The sequence below is a fragment of the Dreissena polymorpha genome, chromosome 11 (genome assembly GCF_020536995.1).
Source record: "Dreissena polymorpha isolate Duluth1 chromosome 11, UMN_Dpol_1.0, whole genome shotgun sequence".
Taxonomy (NCBI): Eukaryota; Metazoa; Mollusca; class Bivalvia; order Myida; family Dreissenidae; genus Dreissena; species Dreissena polymorpha.
In genome coordinates, this window is record NC_068365.1 from 80,271,607 (window position 1) to 80,296,191 (window position 24,585).

The following is a 24,585-nucleotide window of genomic DNA, read 5'->3' on the forward strand; positions in this document are numbered from 1 at the left end:
CCTTAGATTCGCAACTTTTTTAAATTTATGAAAATAAAGTATTATTTTAAACAATGAAACACCGTAGTAGCTGTCGGTATATCCTTTTAATTAATTATGAAATTTGCAATCGAATTAAAATGCACTAAACAAGTGTTTACAGTTATTAATTACATTATAAGAAAAGTTCTAAAAAAGCATCGTGCACACTGTTGTGGAACGCTTTTCAAAATATTTTTTGTATTGCTAAATGCTTGTGTAAGTTATTATAAAATACCGTTAAAAACACATTAAAAAGGCCATTGAAATGTATACATGTTAATCATAAGATTTGCCTGTTAAATAAGTACACATATTTACATGTTTGTAACTTTGTCTTTACCAAAACAAACTCACTTTCTATAATCGTTTATAGAATGACTTTGTGACCCTGAATGGTGAGATGTGCATAAGTCAAATTCCATGCAAATGAAGAGTATGTGAAAAAGGTTTCTGTTAAAAGGTAAACGTAAATCATTTCTTTGCAAACGTGCAAACGGATTTTGCGTTAAAACTGATATGAAGAACCCAACTACATTTTAATTTGTTGAAACTCTTCTCGCTCGTCATTTCTTAAACGCATGGCTATATACGGTATCGGTGATTTGAAAATTATAATTACGTTTACCAGCCATAATTAAAGCTCACATTTTTAAAACTGAAAGCAGAATAGTGATTATTTGTATTGTATAAGTAAAACAACGCCGTGATGTAGTTGTATTATTTTTAGAGAAGGGCACCTAAATCGCCTAGATATTTCAAAACATAATTGATGCACTAGTTGCTTTTCTAATCGCAGGCGGACACAATTGCATGCGCTTCAACGTAAAAACGCAGGTACGGGATTTTCACAGATAGGTCATGTGTCAATGATACATTATTATAAAATATCAATGTCGAACGATTTCAAGGGGACGTTAATTTTCTTAGCTTAGTGGAGAAATTTCTTCATCGGGCTACAACCCGTGAAATCATTTTACCAATTGTTCAACAAACTTGTTTTTTAAAAGCAATTAATATAAGTGTTTACTTTAAATGTGGTATGTATGTTTATGTTATTAAATTTAGTATCATTACTGATGAAAAGTGACAGTATTCCTTTTGAGTTAGAGTATATATTATTTTGTATTTTGAATCATGCATAAACATATTAGTTGCGCGTAATGTAAAATATGCTTGCTATGTATAATAAATGAAATGCATGTCCACAATAAGAGTTATTGTTTACTGTTAACAACGGACGGATTTCTGTTTTCGACATAGTTATGTATTGAAATATCCAGCATTCTGTGTTACTCTTACCCGATGACTTCCTACGAATCTATTTATACCGCATTGGTATTTATATGTAATGTATGCGTGCCATAGGGAAATAAGATCTGAGGAATAAAGAAATAAAATTCAAGAAGGATAATTCCAAACTTTTAGGAATTTGCGAAAACCAACATTTCTGACATTTGTTCTTTGCTCAGCTATTGCGGGATGTTCGTACTAAACGGGCTACATATATACACTATTTTGTTTGCAAGAGGATCACATTTTTTCAAATAGTCCTACATAATATGTTCAAAATGAAAAATATAAAGATCGCTAGATTTAACTGTGTAAGGTATGCCAAGTTGAACACTCACTCAATTCATTGATAACTTTTTTAACATGAACGGGGTCAGGTTTTAAACCTAACACATTCAAATGCTTCAATTGACACTTATTGTTCATTAAAAAAGCAACCGCTGAATGCTCATCGTTTTAATATCAACACTATTGACAACCCAAATATTCGAATTTCATCCGTCAATCAGCTTATTAACTGTGATTTCGAAAATGGATACATTATTTGCTGTGCCGACTTTGAATCCCAACTTACGTGAAACTATATTATATATTCGGCATTGAATAACATAAGATATATCGTAAAATATTCAAAGAATTATTATCAGTAGACAATTTCCATTTACCATATGTTCCTTGTTTACTAAGGCAACTGTCCGATCGCCTAAGCAATATAACCGGAAAAATACACTACATTGTTCATGTTATGGTTTAATCACAAAAAAACCTCGGAACAACACATTTGTGTCGTGCGATGAGATACAAAAACAAGTATCAGTTAGTACCCCTTTTTTCTGACGAAACTTCTTAATTGCATGATAGCATGTGGAGATAACTACAGATATACTGCGTGAATCTCATGAAGAAGCAATAAAATAAGTTGTACTTAGCTCGATTACATACGTCGGACTGGTTTTTGCACAATATTAAAATCCCTTGCAATCGAAAAGTTTTATTATAAAAAGTTAATCACGATCACTGTAGACCTAAGCGGTGCGAGGTCAGACTAGAACAGTAACGCCCGTTATTTACCTTCCTATTTTTTATTGCGTGTAAAGTGTGCCTAAAATGAATAATAATACGTTGTCAAAATATGTTCACATTTATACTAAGATGATATTATAATTAACATAATAATAACCAGTGTATCTATGCAACCACCGTTTACATGGAAATGGGCTTTGGTGCTATGAACATGTCATATATATTGAAGCGCATAAACATATGCAAAACGCAGTATAGTTCTAAATAACAGTATACCCTTAATAACAATTGCTCACATAGAAGAATCCGCGAGTACGATATCATATAGCTTTTGATCGATATATTATGGTTAAAAAAGATATCCCCTTTTTAATCCGAATCAAAATACAGAGTATCTGATCTGTATAAGAAGTGCAACTGGTGCGATTGTGTTTTTATAGACGAACGGTGTACAAGCTTGAAAACAATATGCAAATTGAATACCATTATTATTGTGCGGCTTGTTATATAGTTAAGGAAACGACTAATTCAATTATGAACCAAAAAATCTAACGCGTTTATGCCGTTGTATGTTACATATATTACTGTTAATGACAGGCTAATCACGTAATGTAATGTACAAGACGCAACTGCGTTTCTGGTTAAGAAAAAGGCATTCACATTTTTTGCATAACTAGGTGTCATCAGCACATGTGGAGAAAGGAAACGCTGCAAGTCACACGACTAAACAACTCGTATCAACTGGCAATTATCATCAGTTCTCTAATATTGAACGCACATATACCAAGCTAAAAATTATACTATTGATCAAACGTACACGTTAGATGATGCGTTGCATAAACACACATACTTAAACACGATTTAACTATATTTATATAATTATTACGCCAAGTAACGAATAAAGTTGTACATTTTAAAAAACGATATATGTTTTGTGTTTAGTACTGTCTTATTATTAAAAAATCAAACACACTGAATAAAGACTAAACAGGACTTGTACACAGTTAAGCAAAAAAGCAATTAAAACATAATATATCAAATAAAGATTGTATACACTATCTTCAGCCGAGCAAAGTAACACTTCTTTCACTTGGAACAACGAAACACAAATCTCGGTTGGTTAATATATAATTAATACATGCAAATAAATAAAGCGTTTGAACCGATTTCAAGCAAGTATTTGTAAAGTAACGTATGTTAGTTTCAAAGCTTTTAAAATACCACTGGTTACGATTCCCGCTAAAACAAGCTAGCTTTTGTTCCTTCAATGTTTAGTCTCATGGTCGGAGAAGAATTTTATTCAACTTGTTTTTTTTTTTCATTTTTCAGTTACTTTTGTAGTTTTAGTAAAATTTAACATATATTTAATAACACCTAAAAGCATGCGAACCTATATATTAACAAGTTTAATTTCAATATATCAATAAACAAAATCATTATACATGCGATCTTCCAGCTAGAGAATATCTACTTAACATGTATCATAATTTATTTAGGCTTTAAACAGTGAACCTATATTGACCGATTGACGTTAATGGAACGAGATTGGAGAATAATGTTCCACTTCATCAAACAAGTTTACAACAAACATGTTATATAAAAGAACACTCCACAAATGTAAAACAATCTTAATAGTAATATGGCAACACATTTCGTTGTTCGTATTTTATAAGATTGTTCAAGTAACTAATTGTGTTCGTCAACAATCGCCGTAAATTTTTTTTAGGAATGATCATTACTTTTGAGAAGAACGATTGCGTCATTAATTTCATCTGTATGTAAAATTCTGAGTGTTGCTAATACTCACATGTGTTAAATGACTTCAAGACAATACTTTAAAGTTCAAACACTTAAAAATAAATATAAAAGCAAAACATGAAATTGTGTAAGGCATTAGTAAGTTGTTAAATTCATTGCTTGAAAGACAGGGTTTTTGGTCATAGCCATGTCGGATGGATAGATGGTACAATTAAAATAAATAAAATAATGAGTGCAATTTAACAAATCAAAGGTGGAGTTAATCACCTGACAGTTAAGATGGCGACGTCCATGCCGAGACATGTATTTTGCGTTGTATTATATCCTTTATTACTTTAGTTCGATATTTAAATGCCGCTCATTGAGATAGTGATGGGCGTTTATTTCGTGTTTATATTCTCTTTTCATCTCGACTTAACTGGCTACAAGTTTTCATAGCGGGAGTTTTTATTGTGTAATCCCGCTCAGAAAATGCGTTATAAGTTAAGTCGAGATGAAGAGCGAATATTGATACAAAATACACGCATATAACTTTCTTACTGTTATAGCTGGACAGTGAGCGGGATTTACTAAATTAATAAAAGTTATAAAAGGTATGAAATGGCGAAATATACCTGCCTCGGTATGGATGTCGCCATCGTTACCATCACCTGCTGAACCTTTCTGAAAATGAAGAAAAAAGAAAACTAAATAATTCTTAAAGTTGTATATTGAATTAAATTTAAAAATATAAAAATTCGGTGATTACAATTTACACATTTGATAAAATGTTTCGGTGCAACTTCGTATCTACAACTAAATTGTGTTGCTAACAATACACTTAAAAATGTAACACGTAATATTTAATTCATGAAAAAGCATTTAATATTATACAGCATGATATAATATTTACGATAAGACAAATGACACAACATATACTATAAGAAAACATAACATATATGTTATATTTAACGCAAAAAAGAATTTTAGTAGATGTATATGCATAAAGAAATGATAAATATATGTCCTGTTATTCGAGAATGTGTGGACTTTGTTCTTACAAGTCGTGAGACGCTGGAAGATGTTTTTGAAATTTGATTCCTTTTGACTAGCCGTAGACTTTGAAAACAAATTAAGTATCATATCACTTGTGAATTTAAATTGAATCTTTACGTAGCACCTAATGTTGGCAAAGAGTCACGTCATCCATTAAAGTTGCACTTGCGTTATGTGATAATGGTAAATTGTTTTATGTTGTAATTTATGAAATAGTGTCGTAATTAACAGTTGAAGCTTGTAGAAAAAACAATATGTGTGTGTATTTTGTTTGTTTTCTCTGTGTGCGCTCTGCAAATCCATGTAAATCTTTCGTATGCTCTGTCGAACCGTATGACATTTTTACAATTGATTGGGTCATGTGTGATTTCATATTTAAGCACACATTATAACACAGCGTTAATTTTAACACTAAGACTGTTTTCGCAACTATGTGTCTACATAAGTAGCTAGTTGCCTCTTAATAGGCAAGTGAATGAAACATAAGAACTCGAAATACATACCCACCAACATCACGGCCGTTAATCACGTGGGCCACCTCTTTTTTGAGATGCATTAATAAATGAGCCAATGCAATGTTCGAGGTGGCGCTCAGGCCCGGATGTTTTGAAATTAAACGGTTAATTTTACAGCGTGATAAGGTTTAATATGTTTTTCTACACATTTCGCAATATTTAAAAAAATCGACCAATGAAGTGCGATTCAGCGATTATAAATTTATCTTAAAATGTACAGATATATACAACCACAACCATTTGGAAACGTGAGGACCTTTATAAGTTGTGGCATGATAAAGTTCGTAAAAGAAAATCGATGTATTTTGCCTGAGTGACGAGCAAATTCTTTGCCAATTAAATCGCTCATTACATCAAACGATTGCTTTAAAACTGAACAGGTTAATGCGAGCACAAAAACATCGGCTGCTAGCCGATCTAATTGATAAATATGCATTTTTCAAAAAGAGATGGAGCAAATGTCAAGGAGGTGGCGCTCAGATTTGGAGGTGGCGCCAATGCACATTTATAGCTATTTTAAAGTGAACCTTCAGCACATTTGCGTCGCGTGCGTTTTTAATGAGAAAAAGTAGTTATCTAATAATGTATTTATTGATTTAAACGTTCGTCTTTGTACGATAACAACATTTAAGATGTATTATACACAAATTTTAACGGAAAAAGACCGAGCTATCTTCATTTCTTTGGAGTTGAAAGTGGGAAAAACACCATAAATGAGCCTAATTAAGATTCGTTGACCTTGGCCATTTAGTAAATTAAGCATTTGAATTAACGGCCACAAACCGTAGTTTCAAGAAGAAGTGTTATCTTGTACTTATTTCGTGAATTATCATACTGAATACAAATATCGATGTCGATGAATTATTTTGATATTATTGAACATTAAATTAATGGTTTGATTGAGTACTACAAACTTTTGGTATACATCATTCAATATGTTTTATTCATGTTGGTGACATCTTAATTGAGTTGATCACTTACATATTTAAAAAAATACATCTTATTTGTTATAATTGTGTTTATGTTCTGTAAAGATTTGGGCCTTCGTATGTACGTTGAAAAATAAATTTAATATAACAAATAACATTATCTATCAAATCTACGGCATGTGATAATTTCATTGTGATACGACTGTTAATTGATACATCCTGCATTGGCGCTACCTCCTATCATTAGCGCCACCTCCTTAGCAGTGGCTCCATCTCTTTTGGAAAAATGCATAATTATCTACTACGTCGGCAAGAGGCCAATATTTTTGTGCATGCAGCATCTAATGTATGTTGTACGCAATCGTCTGATGCCGATAGCGATTTAATTGGAAAGACATTTTCTCGTCACACAGGAAAAACTCATCGAAATGCTTTTTAAAACTCCACCATGCCACAACTTATAAAGGTTCTCATGTTTTTAAATGGGCTGAGAATGTACGTGTCTGTACATTTTTGGACGAATCAATCTTCGCTGAATCGCACTACAATACCCAATTTTAAAATAATGCGAATTATGCTGAAAAAACATGTAAAATCTAATCACCCTGTATAATTGTCCATGAAATTTCAAAACATCCGGGCCTGAGCGCCGCCTCGGAAGTTGCATTGGCTCATTTATTTATGCATCGCAAAAACGAGGTGCCGCGCGGGATTAACGGTCGTGAACATGTATTTGTTTGTTTGCATTTTTTGTGATTGGGATTAGAGTAAAAGCTCTATGAAGCAAATTCTTATAGTTTAATATAGACACGAGATTAGATAGTACATAAACAATGACTGTTTATCATGATTCAAAATGAAGAGTGTCTGGTTTCAATAAATATTATTCCTGCTGCCTCTATTTACACAATTTGCTCAAAGTGTTTACAATATGTTGCAAATTGTCCTGGATAAATGTAAATTGAATCATTTCTTGGCATCAGGCATGGCTTTGTTTATATAGTTGAAAAAAAAATGTTGTCATCGGTGTACTTAGTGTACTGCTCTTGACCGATGATCACAAACGATAACGTGTTTTCAGGTAGCTTTATCATCATCGTTCGGAGCTTAATTTCTGTTTGTCAAATGATTATTATTGTACAAACCATGTTGATGTTCCATGAAAATGCTTTACATAATTGTCATCAAAGTTGTTAATTTGAAGAAATTGGAAAGATCGCATATTGAACTCTTACTCCAATAATGTTACTTTTAGGACACCATGGTTCATTCTATTAATCGGAAGTATGACGTGTTGTGGTAATGTGTAAATGTATCGTATTCATACGAGTATGCGTCTGTCATCTAAAAGCACGTTTCTGTTTTTGTGGATGAACAAAGAACTAATTATATGAGTAAGCAATTTAGGGGTTTTACCTCAACCTATCACACACAATATCCTTTTCACAAGTAGATTATATATATCACTAGTTGCTCGGTTGTTTTTGTAAAATTTAAGTGTGTTACTCTGATAACTGAAAATCCAGTTATTCCGGTTGAATACCCTTTAATATAATAAAGCGATCAAGTGAGTATACAACTTTACAAAAAAAATATGCGCGCATTGACATCGATGGAAAAGACCTTTGCATGCATAATTTTATATCAAATAAATATATTGTGTTTGGCGAACGCATCGATATAAAAGAAAAAAATAAGGTTAATAACATATCTTGATGTTAAGTATTACTGCATTTCAGCACATGTTTTACTATATTTAATGTATTATTTTACGGTAAAATAAACGTTTGCATGTTGTTTATTAGATATTCTCATTCCAAGTGTGTAGTTATTGGGGCACTACTGGTAAATGTATTTTAATAATTAGGATGCAGATTAATGTGATATGCATAGCGTATAAAATCTTCAATGTGTCTTTGATGTAACCTTATGTTAAGTGCATGAACTATTTTGCTCTTTAGAAATCTCTTTCAACGAAGTCATATATATAACCGGAAAGCTGCTGCATATACAATAAGCCAAAAGCGCACGTATTTATTTAAGCATTATGTCATTCTTTACAGGTTCTTGAAAATGTTTATATATTAAAAATACGATTTTAATCATCGCCATCACTCCAACACACGCCAACACAATACCTTCAATAATACAGTTCGGTTTTTTGTTTCTGATTACAAACATTATATTAACTCATTTGGATGGCGTGTTTTCTTTCTTTATAACCCAGCGCAATACTTGTAGTGATATATGTTCATTTTTATTATAACTTATAAACTGCAAACATATATTATAGACTGCAAAACTAAATTTCGCCTGCCATTACAATTTATTGAATCTGGCTAGAAAAGTCATGTGATGTGAGTAAATGCAGGTCTGTCACTTCGATATGTATTCTGCAACACCTCGGAAGCTATACATTCAATTTTCTTTGACATTGTCATAACATTCAATGCATATTTCAATGAAAATGGTGATAACATCGATACATTATCTATACTGACCGATAATGCGAACATATTTTGAAAACATATTTTCCGTTTTGGGCACCATCCACACGCAATTTAGCTTATCTAGGTTTAATCACGAGCGTTTATGTTTTAGTTTGACCTAATACCGCATGGCCTTAAGTGATCGTGATCAATTTATTTCATAACATGCAACACGTTTTGATTGTAAGGAATTTCAATAGTGTTCGATAATACTCCGAAGAATGTTATCGAGCTAATTACAACTTATGTTACTGCTTTTTTGTGAAATCAATGAAGATTATAATATAATATTTAGTTACATGTAAGTTAGGATTTAAAGTCGGCACTGCATCCATTTTCGAAATCACAGTTAATAAGCTCATTTGTTTTAAAAATGAAATTGTTTTTCTTAACTTATATACAAAGTCATGTGCCACATTCCGCGGATGTGGGAAAATAAATATTTAAAGTTGAATTGTATAAAAGAAATGCTAATTAAGTATTCCTATGCACATGCGCCAAATTGATTACGCCTTGGACTTGGGAACGCCATCATGTTTTTACTTACTCGTTTATGCTGTATTATACATTATACATTCAGTCAATTACCGATGTGTGGTTCCGTTTATCCGTTATAATTTGCTTCATTATGCGTATTATTGTCAATATCTCATGATTTGCTTGGGCGTTATTCTTGTTCATCATGATAAGATGCGCATTATTATGATATTTTGCTAGTTTTCTATGTAACTTTTTGCTCAAATTTGAAGATTTTTGTGCAAGTAAGACATAATAAAAATAACAAAAGTTTTGATCATTTTCCATAAATTATATTGTCAAGGTTTGTTTGGGCGCTTATGACATTCCAGAAAGTAATCTTCGTGTTTTTATCCCGACAACACTTTTATATATTGCTATTTGAATTAAATAAATTAGAAAAAAATCCTCGCAGCAAATGTATTCTTTAAAGGTCAAACCTTAAAAGAACCACTGCTGTTAAAATTATTTTCAATTTATAACTTATTGATTAATTGTTAACAATTGGATTTTTTATAATATGATTTTAAGTCGTAATTAACAACTTGAAGGTAAAAAACCTTCTCTCTCTCTCTCTCTCTCTCTCTCTCTCTCTCTCTCTCTCTCGAGCTCTCTATCTCTCGTCTCTATCTCTCTTACTCTCTTCTCTCTATCTCTTCTCTCTCCGTCTATCTCTCTATATGATCTCTCTCTCTCTCTTTCTCCTCTCTCTCTCTCTCTCTCTCTCTCTCTCTCTCTCTCTCTCTCTCTGTGTGTGTGTATGTGTGTGTGTGTGTGTGTGTTTGTGTATGTGTGTGTGTGTGTGTCAGTTTAAAGATACATTTGTCCTCTTTCAACAATGGCAGTAACAAAAAACTGCGAAGAAAGTACAATCCCTCCAAATGCAATCACCCTCGGAAAACAGGGTTTCGGTAGTGAGATTGCGACAAAAGCACCAGGCTTCAATAAGCGAACCTTTATCTTTTACCTTTCAAGGCAGTACCCAATGCAATGAACCAAAATATTGAAGACACTCATATAGTACTGGACAAAGCCACAAAAATGGATGCGTTTGTAAAACAGAAGAGAAAATGTAATACATGTGAATAAACACTTTGCTGGAACACGGCAGTATACAACGCGATTTAGTTTAAAGTAACCTTAAATGGCATTGAATTCAACATTTTGAGATCATTTACATAACGCATCTACATCACCATTTATAAATGTGTACCATACATCCAACAACATTAAAGCTCGATCTGGCGACTATGTATGCACAAACACGCATTTAAGTACAACACATGATCTGGCTGGCGTTTTCCGTATTGGATTATTTAGGCAAGCCGACCTAACATTCACTTGTTAATCGTTCAAAAAACGAGATAAATAGTGTTTATACTTTATTTTCATGCGCTGGGGACATACTTGATGTGTCAAAAATGTTAAAACATTCTTAAAACACGATCGGGTGTGTACCAAGTAGCAAAAGTCGAATTCCCGTTACTTTTTTTTAATATTTCGCACATTAATACATACCCGAAATTGTTGATTGCAATGCACAAAGTGGTTAGATCTACTGAAGAACCGGTATTTGGAATTTTTACCTGGATGTTTTTAAAAGGTTGGATTATACTAATTCCTATTTCCGTAGGATCTCATTAGAAAACTGCAAACTCTTAAAACAGTCATTCCTTAATATCAACTTTTTCAAGTCTGGTATACTTGTATAAATCGAATTATTGCAGGCAAAAATATACCGTATTTCAACTTGTAAGAAAATACCTTTCGCCCAAATACACGAAACCTCTGAAAACATGGTTTCGGTTTTGAAAATGCGACATATCATACTACTTGAATAAAACGCATCCCAAAAGTTCATCCTAAAAAGGAGTCTGCAATTAAATGCAGCCAATTGTTGCAGACGACGAATACAGGAAACCAAGTAATGCATGGATGCTATCACTAAATTTCTTTTAAACCAGAAGAGAAAAGGAACACTTTATACATTGGCGCTACTAACGACGGCACACAATAATTTAGTGAAATGTAATTTTCCATGTAGTCTTTAAATTTTAATAATTCTAGGCAGGGTAGCATTCATAGCTTTGTGATTTCAAGCATAATAGTTTGAAGCAATATTGCCACCATGGTAATTTGTGAAACAACTTTTGACTCGTAGAACCGTGACGATTAATTTGTTGTTGAGATACCCCGCATTTAAAGTTGTTTGGTTTCTCCTGATTCTTTACAAAACACGAAGGTTGATCAAAATGAAGTGATGCCGTTAAAATTTTGAACTACTTGCAATCAAATAATGTGTAACAAAAGATCGAAGTTATTCATTTTGAAATTCGTAAAAAATGATTTGAAAAATCATATTTGTAATTCTATCCAATGATACATAATTGCTCAGGGTCAACGTGTGTAACTCTAACAAGTCACTAGTTCGGATAAACCGACTTGTACAATACACGACCACAGCGCTCATGTTAAAATAAACAATATTATTGTGTATCTATGTATTCTGAACATAATGTTTACTTTTTTAAATTCTCGAAGCCTACAATATGTGTCGCGTGTATACATTTTGTGATTTAATATCAGACACATTTTCTTATAGCTTACAGATCATGGCTTTGTAAATCAGTCAAACATCTGAAACATGTTGGAAATCATTAAACATTCACTTCAAATTATGCAATCGTAGACGCATGTCAGTAAATAAGATATACATCGGCCGTCCAATTAGACACAAGGGAAATTCAGTAAAACTGGAAAAAGTAGAAGGAATAAATTTCCCTATATTTACTGAATAACTGTCGTTCTATTTCTTCACCCAATCACAATAATTAGATTCGGACTTCTGTGGTCTTTTTCTGTGGTAAAATAAATTCAAAGGATATATTCTGATGTTATATATATATGTATATAACGTCTTACTTTAAATCTAAACACCCTTTCTTAGAACAGAATTGAATATGAATCGGTTCTACTATTTTTAAAACTAATATAACGATGTGGTTGTTATTTGCTTGAATTAACACATACGTAACGTGTGTTTTCTCATGTACTCGTGTGATTGGTTACATTTACCAATGTAATTTTAGAATTAACGCATTTCTAGTTAAGCAATAATAACGTGTTTATGATACCACAGGGCAATAACGACGTTCGATACAAATGTATTTTCATATATAACGTTAGGTTTAGAATATTCCGTCCAATATGGGTTTTTTTTTCCTCAATGTTTCGCAATTGGTCTCTAAACACGAATAAGCGGCCGCTTCGTACAAACAGGGTTTTCGCCGTATGTTGTAATTAAAGGTTCACTTTTTGTTATATTTAGACCTGTCTTCTCGTAAAACAATTTTACATACGTTAACATGGAAAGGTCGCCATGATTATACACTTATATTTGCTTTGGAGCATATTGCAAAAATAACTGACACATATTCCAAGAAGAGACATTATTATATATTTGTAAGTTTATCTTATGAAATAGTGTTGATTTAATTAAATTTTAAACATTATTTGAGAAATAATTCTCAATAATACTCTTACTTGGAACTATTTTTTATCAATTGTATTTATATTTTGCATGTTATGAATACAGTTATGTATTTTCACCATAAGTAACTGTACATGATAAAACAGACGGGAAGATATATAGCGAATATATTATCTGTATTATTAATTATCTCAAGTGTTAATTTTATTGAAGAATCGACCATTTTTTATTAAACTAAGATGAAAATTGCTCAAATATCGAGGTTATTGATGTAACACGCCAGGAATGGATCAGGTTATCTTCGTGCAAATTTTATTTTTTAAATTCAGTGGATAAATAACGCGTTGAAGCGTGAACATTCAATAAATCGTATTGCTCTACTGTCTCTTAAGGCAACCGTTTACTAAATACGTCTTAAATTAGTATACGTATTTTGAAAGAATACTTAATAAATAGTCTGTTCATTCCTAAAACAATACACTTGTAAAATTATGCCTTTGCAAGAAACACTATTGAGGCCATCCTTATGGAATAAGAAAACGTAACACTTAATTTTTGTTATTGCTTTTTTCAGGGGTTAGTGATAAACTTCATAACGATGACGATTATGGTGAACCGTATTTTCTAAAGGCTCCTACAAACATAACGGTTCGTGAAGGAGACTTGGCAAAACTAAAGTGTCGAATAGCGAATCTTGGACCGAAAATGGTAAACGTGGTAGGCTACATATTGTTTTGTGACTTACATAACCAGGTTTGTCCACTGCTTACGACCGCCTTTGATGAACCTTTGTATGAAGCATGCTGCTTTAACACCGGTGTCTTAACATATTAATAACTAAGTCGCAATTCTTATTGTTTGCAATCATTGGAATCATATATCAAAAAGGTAAATTTGAAAATTCCGCTGTCTGTCATGTGAATGTCAAATGCTGGCCAAGGTTTATCAAAGGTTATATACTAAATAAATAAATATAAATTAATAAATAAATAAAACTTATTCTGTTTGTTAAATTGATTTGAATACATATGCTTCCATTTTCTGTTTGGCTTTAATTGTCTTACGCAGATATGTTTACAAAAAGGTACATTTATAAAATTGACAAGTCTTCGTGCATGTCGTAAATATGGGCAGATCATAATGTCTTGTATAATTGTGAACACGTTTGAAATGTAGACATTCACATAATGTATAACTTCACTAACCAATTCACGTATGCTATTTATTACATGCTTAATTAGCTATTTACGTCATGAGGCAAATTACTGTAAGACTAATATAAATGTGTAAAAGTTCAACTGTTAATAATTAAGCCATGCCTAACGTTTCATGTTCCTATCTTACAACCGCATTTATACCGAAAAACTAAGAAAAACACATGATGTCTCGGTCTATTTAACGGATAAATAAAACAAACACATAAGTGGAACAGCGAACGGTTTCCATGTTGATACTCACTCAAATAATTACGTTACTCATATGAAATATAAAGTAAGAACAATATATTTAATTTTGAAAACTGTTTATGTTATACCACTTAATTCTTCTAATTTTCCATAGCTTAAATGTGTATAAATGCCTTTAAAGGTATATTCTGAAAGATTAACACAGCAACTACTTATTAAAGACGAACAAATAAACACCCGTATCTTAAATTTGAAATATCGATTACATCCACTAAGCAAACACGATTCAATTACAATTCTAGATGTAGGACTTCCGGAGGTATGACGATAAATAACCAAGCTCTTATTGATAGCTTATTGTGTAAAGTATTTGTACTAAGTAATGTAACGTTTGCGTCGGTAACACTGCAGGAGTCCTTTCAAACTGCGAGATTTCATTTGCACTTTGCCTTAGTGCCATTAAAGTGGCATTAGACGCATCTAACAGTGTATTCTATCTGTATAGGTTTTTAGCGCAACCGTTGTTTAGTTTTGGTGTTTTCACTTCATATTCACTTATATTTGTTTAATCAGCATCAACATACTAAAACAATATCCCGGAAAGAGAAAAATAATTCATTTGAATATCAACCGTACTTTCGTTTTGACAACTGACGACAAAAAAGATTCAATGTTCGATGTGAAAATTAAATCTAAATTTAGTTATAGTGCAGATTCGTTCAAACGAAACAAAGACACAATTTTGTTATACGGATTATTTTAATGTCCTGCAACGATATATGTTCATACGACACACGAACACTAACTCCGATCCTAATAAAAAGAAGCTAGGCTTAGAGGACTAAGACAGTCATGTAAAATATCGAATAAAATAAAAACAAATAAACAGCTGGTAGCAAGATGAGTTGCATATAATTGTAACTAACTCTTTAAACCTGTTAATTCTTTTCAGATCAATTCAACAGCGAAAAATAACAATAATATCACTTTAATATACACCAGTTAAAAACAGTACCACGTCGTTAGAAGAACCGCGTTCACATTCCAGTATAGCAAATACGGTATTATACTAAACGTATGCGCTTTGCTAACAAATCTTATTGATCGGAATCTTTCAATTAATATCTTTTATGTCAAATGTAATTAAACCCCTGCATCCAATAGTGTCCATTTTTGTTTTATGTGTTTCTTATAACTGGATGCAACCTCGAGTTTGTTTTTTATCTTTCAGGTGGTTTGGAGAAAAACGAATGAAGATTATCCATTGACGATTGGGGAAATGTCTTTCTCACAGGACGACGAAATGTCGATCGATCACTCCCAGATCACCAAAACAAGTAGCACCTGGGATTTGCTTATTAAAAATGTGAAGCCAAAACATGCTGGAATGTACGAGTGCCAAATCAGCGCGAACCACCTTATTGCTCACTATGTCTCACTCAATGTCGTTGGTAAGATTGTCTAGAACAGACTGCTCGTTTTGATACCTTTACATGCAATTATTATTATTCAAAATAGAATTTTTTATAAAGGGTTATATGCAGTTGCCATTGAAAAAACATGCATACATAATTAGAGTCATCATTGAGTTTTATTTTAATATTCTAAAGGAAACCAACTATAAAGTAACAGCTTGTATTCTGATAAAAAAATACATTTAATTATAACACGCGTCCTTGGTAAGACTTTATAATCTTATAAAATAAGTATTCCTTTTTTAACAATTTTTAGTTGTTTTGAAGGCTGATGCATAATTTTTGCCATAGAGAAAATGAAAATAAGACGCATTTCGAGAAATGTCAAACATACAAACATACAAACTTTATTTTCTTAATATTGATACATATATTTAATTTAACTATAATTTTCCATCGAAATAGAACCTAGCTTTTTATTATTGTTACGATCGCACATTTGCTCCAGACACTTTTATATTACGTACTCTTGGTGTCCGCAATAGAATTGCACAGAAATCCGCGATTTGTAAGAATCTTAGATGCTGTTTATAATTGCATTCCTAGATACCTATTTATAACATTTTTGATAATGCTGCTGGTTTGTTTTTCGAATGCCAAGTACGTTGTTCCTTTTTAGATAAATCGGAGATGCGACCAGGTAAACAGACCCCTATGCTAGCCATTGACGCGATAGACTTTGAGACAGGTATTTTGTCAGTGTTGTAAACAAAGCAAATAACATTTAGTCGGTTTAAAAATGTGTCTATCCTATTACACAAGCCTAGACAACCTTGCTGCTACCCGTTTTTATTTATTAAGGAATGGGTCGGCGACTTTATACCTGCTAACGAATAAAATATTAGTAGAAAAAATGATATTCCTGTCTCAATGCATGTCGTGGATTGCTAACCTTTTGCATGATATCTTGCCGTAACATCGCATTACCATATACATGCATTCCTATGATAAAACTTACGCATCAACATTTCGTGACTGGAGATGAATATAAGCTGTATTATTATATTATATCAATCTATGCTACCATTTATCCTGATGCAAGTTCGATTAAAATAAACCATTAGTCATTTCCCGTCTCCCGATCTTTCATTTATCTTTGCTACATACCTTAAAATAGCTTATGTTTATTGTTGTATGTATTACATATAATTCAAAAAGACTGAAGATACCAACTTGAACTTGCATACGTTATTGTTTGAGATCTTTGAACTAGTCTCACCATATTGATGTGACGCTTGTGGTCCATGAACGTGCGGTTGCTTCGTGTTTTGAGTATTGCGGTTCCCTAAACGATTATTGATTTTATTTGGTATATGCTTTTCTAAGCAAAGTAATCTAAACAGTATAATCTACACAAATACAGTTTTTGAACATTTGATAATAAAGCATGGGTGTGTAAATACGGTAGGCGAGCAACAAATGGATTGCATGCGTATCACATTAAACATTTTAAAGTTTGCTCCTCCATCAAAACCAACTGATCCGAATATTACTTTAAGTAACATTAAGTTACGAGTTAAACATGCTTGAAAAGTCATGATAAGTTATATTGTGTCATTATCCGAATGCAGGCAATATGCAAATGCTGTTCTTGTGATGGTTGCTGTTTTACAGCTATCAAAATGTGGTTTTGCGACTAAAGTTCTGTTCCTGTCAATAGAAAACTGAGTTCGTATCAAGTCATTTTTATTCGAAAGTCCCTTATAAAAATATCCCAGTTAAATACAGTACATATACGCATTCCGGTTTTTGCCAGACAACCTTCGACATTCAAACATTAGATAGGCGCTTTGTCGCACTTATATTTGCAAAAAATACCTTGAACATAGGTGTTATACTACATTTTCTCTTTAAGTTTCAAAATGCCACGTGTCGTATATTTGATTTGATACATTGTCGGGTGACTCTTTCAAAAGGCGACAATCAACAGTACGCACGATTTAAGAAGAGCACACTTGTAAATAGCAAGCGACATTTTATCGCGCTCAAATTGTGGTATATATATATTATATAATTGTTTTGTATGTCAATTTAAGTTAACTGAACACCAAATGTGGCGACATTTCCAAAGACGCCCAACATTCTATCAATCAAATATCGCGCACACAATTTTGTTTCGAATATTGGTGAATGATACAACGACAATGCGACAATCAAATGTTTTAATGTTTTGTGTTGACTAAAATGGTTGCTTTTTTATTTCCGAGTATCGTATCATACTTCACTTTGACTGGCATAGGTCTACCTATTTTTCGACAGGCAAAATAGCTTTAGCCAGATATTGTACTACCTGCATATCTTATAGCATCATATAAAACGTTTTCAAAAATAGCTTGTTATTTATGAGTTGTTTATGGGTTACAACACAGAAACGTTACACTTTGAGTTTGCTGTTTGATCGTTTTACATAAGAAATACTTGTTGAGTCTTTAACAATTTAATTATATAGAGTGATTGTAATGCTTTGGACTATGTCTAGTACATTTTATTGTTAAACGGCTTGGTGCTTTTTTGTTTAAGAACCGGAACTCATTTATTATACAGTGTTAATAAATTAATTAGCGTAAAATATTAAAGCCATTGGCAAAGCATTCTAGCATATGGCTGTAATATATTTATGTGTAAAAAATGTGCCATAATAAAATATGCTATTCCTGTGATCTCTGTTATGTTATTTGGTTATTTGTTGTTGATTCTCATCAGGCTTTACGTCTTCACACGATACACTTTCATAGTGCATAATGCACATTCTGAATAAAGTAAGATACTTGATATTGAGTTTAATTGCATAACAAGTCGTTTACAATTGGTAATTGCCTTAATGTATGAAAATAATATCCATATATTGTATTTTTGTGCACTCGATTATGACAGATTCTAAATATCCAAAGCAAACCTAAGTACTGAATTAACTCCTTTCAGAACTACGAATCATCGGCAACACTTATGTGAATATGGGGACTGTGATCCACCTAATTTGCAACGCAACGGGGGCTTACAGAGCACCGGAAGCAGTTGACTGGTTTTACGACGGAAATAGGATTCACACGGCAGACGAGAGGTGGAAAGGCAGGGTGGAGATTTTGAAGCACGAATCTTTCGAAGGCAAATATTATGTCAGCGAATTGATTATTGACAAGAGCCGGCTGGAAGATAATGGGGATTATGTCTGCAGGAGCTCTGATTTGGCCGTCAATAGCGTTAAAATCCACATTTTAAATAGTAAGTTTGCCATTTCCAAATTTTATTTTTTCCTTGGGCTGGTCGTTCACACATTTATTGTATTGTTACATCAGTAGGTGATTCTCATTTCATTGACACCTTTGTTTTTGGTCATTTGATTGATATTCTTTAATTTGTTTGATTCTACAACGCAATTTTAAGTCATTGTTAGTATGCTTTTAATGATTTCGTATAGCTGTTTATTATTATTTATTACACAAGTTGTTTTTCTTTTATTTTCTATTAACACCATTAGAAATCAAAATTGTAAAATATGTTACTACATCGCAATACAATGCCACAAACAATCATGGTTGTTAATGATGTGTTAATTCTTTTTCCGCTATTGATTGACAAACACAATTTATTTCGTTGCTTAAGTCTTTGTTAATAATGGTAAGTTGTAAAACCATGTTTTGTTTCTTTTATAGCGGACAAAGATAATTTAACAAGGCGAGGTAAGGAACATTTCTCGTTGTTGAAATACCATTCATGTAAACAACAATGGAAATTCTCTCTCATTTTTTGTTTTGATTATTTTCCGATTAAGTAGATTTCTTGTTTAACAGTTGATTTACAGTTTGTACGTGCTTCAGTTTGGAATTTCAGGGTCTGGCAAAGATGCTCAAAGTGAATCCATCAGTTCCGATCCAGATAGTGGGTGTTGTCGAATGCAAACCCAGGCTATACAATTGATGACATTCGCGATATTTGTGCTAGTTTGCAGGTGAACATGTTTCAAGTTGGGATCGAATAGCACCATGGAAGTGCCTTTTAACACTACCACATACACAAACGTAATAATTCAGAAATTTTTCTTGAGGGATGGATTATAAACGTAATATACCCTTAATGCACAGTGTTATATTGTCATGTAGAGTCACCAATAGAGCAAATTGTGACCGTTGGAAATCTTACCTCTTTACAAAGGAATGCAGATATACACTTTTCAAACGAACAAACTGCATCGCTGGATAACATGAGTCATTAAGCGAGATATGACAGTTGACCATATTGAGTCGATTGTTTTGGATAGTGGTGTTCTGTATCGACGCACTTTGACATAAAGTGATGACGCACAAGTCAAAATAACTCCTTATGTGATTAATGTATGTGTTACACACTTTTCCAATTGTATATTGAGTATTATGATAATAACAATGTTCATAATAGTCTTATCGAATTTCTGCAACCAATACGTATAGTACTCAACATTTAAATACGAAAAGCCGTATCAGATACTAATATTGTATGTAATTATATAAAATTAGTACATGTTCATGTTAGCACCAAAGTTTGGTCGGCTTTGAAAAGTTTAGACATGCCTCAAATCAAATTGGTAACTTGACAAATGAAGTGACTTTAATACGTTATTTTTTGGAGAAAATGTGGTACTTAAATGTAAGCTTAGATAATTCGTGATTTTTGTTTTGGTATTTAACGAGTTGTTAACAAAAAGGAGGTACAAAACAAAAGGAATGTTACATAGGTATGATGTTATGGAAGCGTAAATCAATATCGTTGGTCCTAAGAATACCATGCTAGCTTAGTTTTCTTAAAGTGTCACAAAGCAGTGATAAGTTTGAGTTTGTTTTATAGATTCGGAACAATCAATTAATTCATTAATTTTTGGAAACAAATAGTATTAATTTATAAACCCGAGTATGACATCCCATCATTTTGTAAAAGTCTAACAACACAGTATTAAACTGTTCCAAAATGTAAGGAACAAATAAAATGATGTACACCTCTGTTTAATTGTATTCAAACGTATTGTTCATTTTGCCTACACATATACATGTCAAACAAACAAACATAGGTATGCCTAAATTCCATACAATATTTATAAAATGTAAAATAATTTGTTGTGATTTGAACGTAAGACATGTTCATGTATGTATGTATATCGTTGTTTGAACATCCGCTTATCATTCTTATTTTTTTTTAAAAACATGCGAGTATTTATGTAAGCCGTAAAATTGCCATTTACTGTATTATTAAAAAATGTTATATATAGTTGTTTTTTTGAAACTCGAAACGTGTACAAGTAAAAAGTTGTATTTGCGAGTTCAAATGTAGACTTGTAGACAATTTTAAACAAAAGTGGTACTGTAAAAGTAATTTCAGTATTGTATAAGATATGTATACATATATTAAAAGTCTCTGTACATCCGTTTAGAATCCAACAAAGCTGATACACTTAAAAAAAAAACATTATTGTTTTTTGTTTCTATTACTTCAATTTTCAAATTAATACCGTTGTATATGTATCTGCCGTTGTTACACTGATTTAAGAAAACAATATATAAGCCGTTTATTTTATATGAACTTATGTAACAAATGGATAATGCATAACTTTTGTTAATTTATCACAGAAACTCTTTTATACGAACTGCGATTCTAAATAATACTGTTAAAACATGTCATTACCGCCTTGATAGTGTATTAGTATTTATAATCTTAAATGTCTCTTTTAGGTAATGTTATACGGTTATACAAAGAAACGTGAAAGACAATAATGCGTATACTGGAATATGAAGACAATGTACGTGTGTATCAGTCTGAATAAGCTAATTGTCTGTCTGTCTGTCTTTCTGTCGATTGAACTGGAACTGCATTTTTCGAATTCAAGTGTTGGTTGTTCTTCATTTGTTTTATTTATCACTACATTCCAATTTTACTTACACACAGCTAAGTAAAATGTGTGTTTATTCTTCGAAAAGGTTATATATGATAATGTTTGTTTTAGTTCATAACAAAACACATCATAAGTAGTCATTTATAAGTGAAGTTTGTTTTGGAACGAATGAAAATGCAAGGAAATATAACATAATAATCAACATAAATTATATAGTATATAATGTGTACATTAACAGTTACTAACAAGCATTAATTTGGCAATTTATTGAATATATTTGAATGTTGTCTATATTTATAACCTTTATATACACATTTAGTTCTAAATATAATTGTTAATGATTGGTATATTACTTACAACCTTATTCAACAACACCATTACTAGTTAACTTACAAGTCGCACCATTTATATTTAAATGTTGATAAAAATTACAGGTCGGCAGCTCTTCTTATGGATATATATTGAAGCATGTATACTATGTTCCCTCATTTTCATGTTTTGGTATTTAGACATTGTTTGTATTGAATTCTTTTTGTATCTTAATACCATAATTATGTTAAGATGTTTAATTTTTATTACAACTATCATTGATTGGTTGTTCATTGTTTTAATATTTTCTTATTAAACGATTGCATCACCATAGTAAGGAGACTAATACAAATTAAAATCGTGATTTATTGTTTTTACTATTCATTATTACAAATCAAAATATGTATACCCACCAAATGATATTACGCGTCAAATTTAGTCAATGTATATTTGTTTTTGTTCTTACAATTATTAATTCCAATTTAAGCATAACAATTCAGAGTCAATAATTTCCTTGTAACAATCGTGATCTTGATGATAGAAAACATCCCTGTGTTCTATATAGAACACAGTATAATGTTAAATGAGTGCGGAAAGTATTAGTACAGATATGAGTAAAATATGAATTCGTGATAAAGATTGTTACGTTTGTTGATGCCACACAAGATACAAATTCATTGCAATCAATACTTATTTCAAGTATTATTATGAAATGCGCATGCATTTTTGCCTCTAACCAAATATGTCAGGGTATAAATTAATTAAGTATACTACTATCACATTGACGTGTTTTTAAATTATATTCAAAATGTACTTGCGTTTTGAAGTTTTATTATTTAAGTCTGTTAATATGAGGAATTTAATGACAAACTTCATACCCCTTTAAGAACAATCGGTATTTCTTAAGTACACTTTACAATTGACACACTCATTTATATTTTAAAAACTAGTGAATTTATTTCACAGGACATGGCCAGAGGTATAGCTTAAGATAATACGATATGATATAAATATATTTACTGTACACAATTGAGAGAATAACGGCAATATATATTTAAGACATATATAGTTAAACACCTTTCACTACAATGATTCTTTTATTTTCCCTTAAGAATAAAAGTGTATTTGTAATGATTTACAAATCTACATATATTTAAAATATCTCCGAAAGGCTGTGATGCTTTTTGAATGTCAGAAGGTTTGTAAAGCGTTATGATAATTGATTTATAACATCAAAGCGTTTAATAATATACATTCGATGCAAAATTAAGTGCTGTTATCAAGTTTAAGAATGTTTGGCGTATTTCTACAAGGCTTACCATTTTGCAAATAAAAGGAACGCCACATTTTAAAGAAGCTGTTAATTTATTTATCAATGTATTGTGAAAACAATTTATAACTCCGTGTTACTCCGTCAATTTTTATTGACACTTTCTTATTCTTATTAGATTACTATTGTTGGCAATGAGCGGGCTGATTCCAAAATTGCTACGACGAAGTTCAAAATTGATCTATCTGCATTGTGTTTCTTTTTCTTCTCAGTCATAATTATAAATTAAAACATAATGTAACTTATGAATGCTCTTGTATCGCCTTTATGAAATTACTCTTGAACGCTGAAGAGCGAAAGAGTGAATTGTTTCAATTAAGGAATTCAGTAAAAGCATATGGGTACTCCATTATAAAATACAATTATGAATCACAAATAAAAATATATCCATATTTTCCATAGGTGGCATCAGTTAACGTCCCGCTAGCTTGTCGCAGGTTTCGAAACGTTCATTTAATGTACACAGAAGCGTTCATCAACAGTTCATCAACAAATTTTTCTAACTTATGTCATTAATGGTGTAAAAATAATCCCAAAGAATAGAAGAAGACTTTCACCATATATTTCCATTATAGATTGCATGTAATGACATGCTTCATAGTCCATTCAGGCATAGTTCAAACGAGAACAGATAGGTTAACACACAAAGGGCTGTAGAGAAATTGTATAAGTGACTTCTTGCTCGGTTTACCAGATGAGACAATATAAAATGTATAGCCCAATGCCTCGCTACTACATTTCTACATTTCCGTACTGGATTTGATTCAGTAAAGCTATAATAAACTAACATAACAACCAAGTTTGCAATGAATGCAGTATTGTTCATTTCATTTTCCAACTTATTTTTGCGCCAAAATAGAGGACCTATAAACAAATAACGTAATTGTTGACGAGATGTTTGCTTTTATGATTTCGTAATACTATTGTTACGTACCGTTTAGTGCTTAACGTTTACAACAATGCTTTAAATGTTATATTATTAAAGGAAAAGCTTGTTTGAACCCTTCTTTTGTAATTGTCATGTTGACGCTTTTGCCAGTTTACATGTGTATGACATTTAATTATTGACATTTGACAAAAATAACCATCATATGATTGTGTTACCTTCCATGGGACGTGATTTAAAAAAAAATTAATAC

At 31.8% G+C, this 24,585-nt stretch overlaps 1 protein-coding gene across 1 annotated transcript in view; it reads left to right on the plus strand.

Moving 5' to 3' along the window:
- LOC127851733 (uncharacterized) overlaps positions 1 to 22,885 on the plus strand; it is a 49,846-nt gene extending 26,961 nt beyond the window's left edge. The window contains exons 2-7 of the mRNA XM_052385594.1: positions 13,641 to 13,774; positions 15,704 to 15,923; positions 16,567 to 16,635; positions 18,870 to 19,169; positions 19,601 to 19,627; positions 19,779 to 22,885. Of these exons, the coding sequence (XP_052241554.1) occupies positions 13,641 to 13,774; positions 15,704 to 15,923; positions 16,567 to 16,635; positions 18,870 to 19,169; positions 19,601 to 19,627; positions 19,779 to 19,900 (872 nt within the window). The 3' untranslated portion in view covers positions 19,901 to 22,885. The remainder of the gene's footprint in view (positions 1 to 13,640; positions 13,775 to 15,703; positions 15,924 to 16,566; positions 16,636 to 18,869; positions 19,170 to 19,600; positions 19,628 to 19,778) is intronic.
- Positions 22,886 to 24,585: the final 1,700 nt, after the last annotated feature.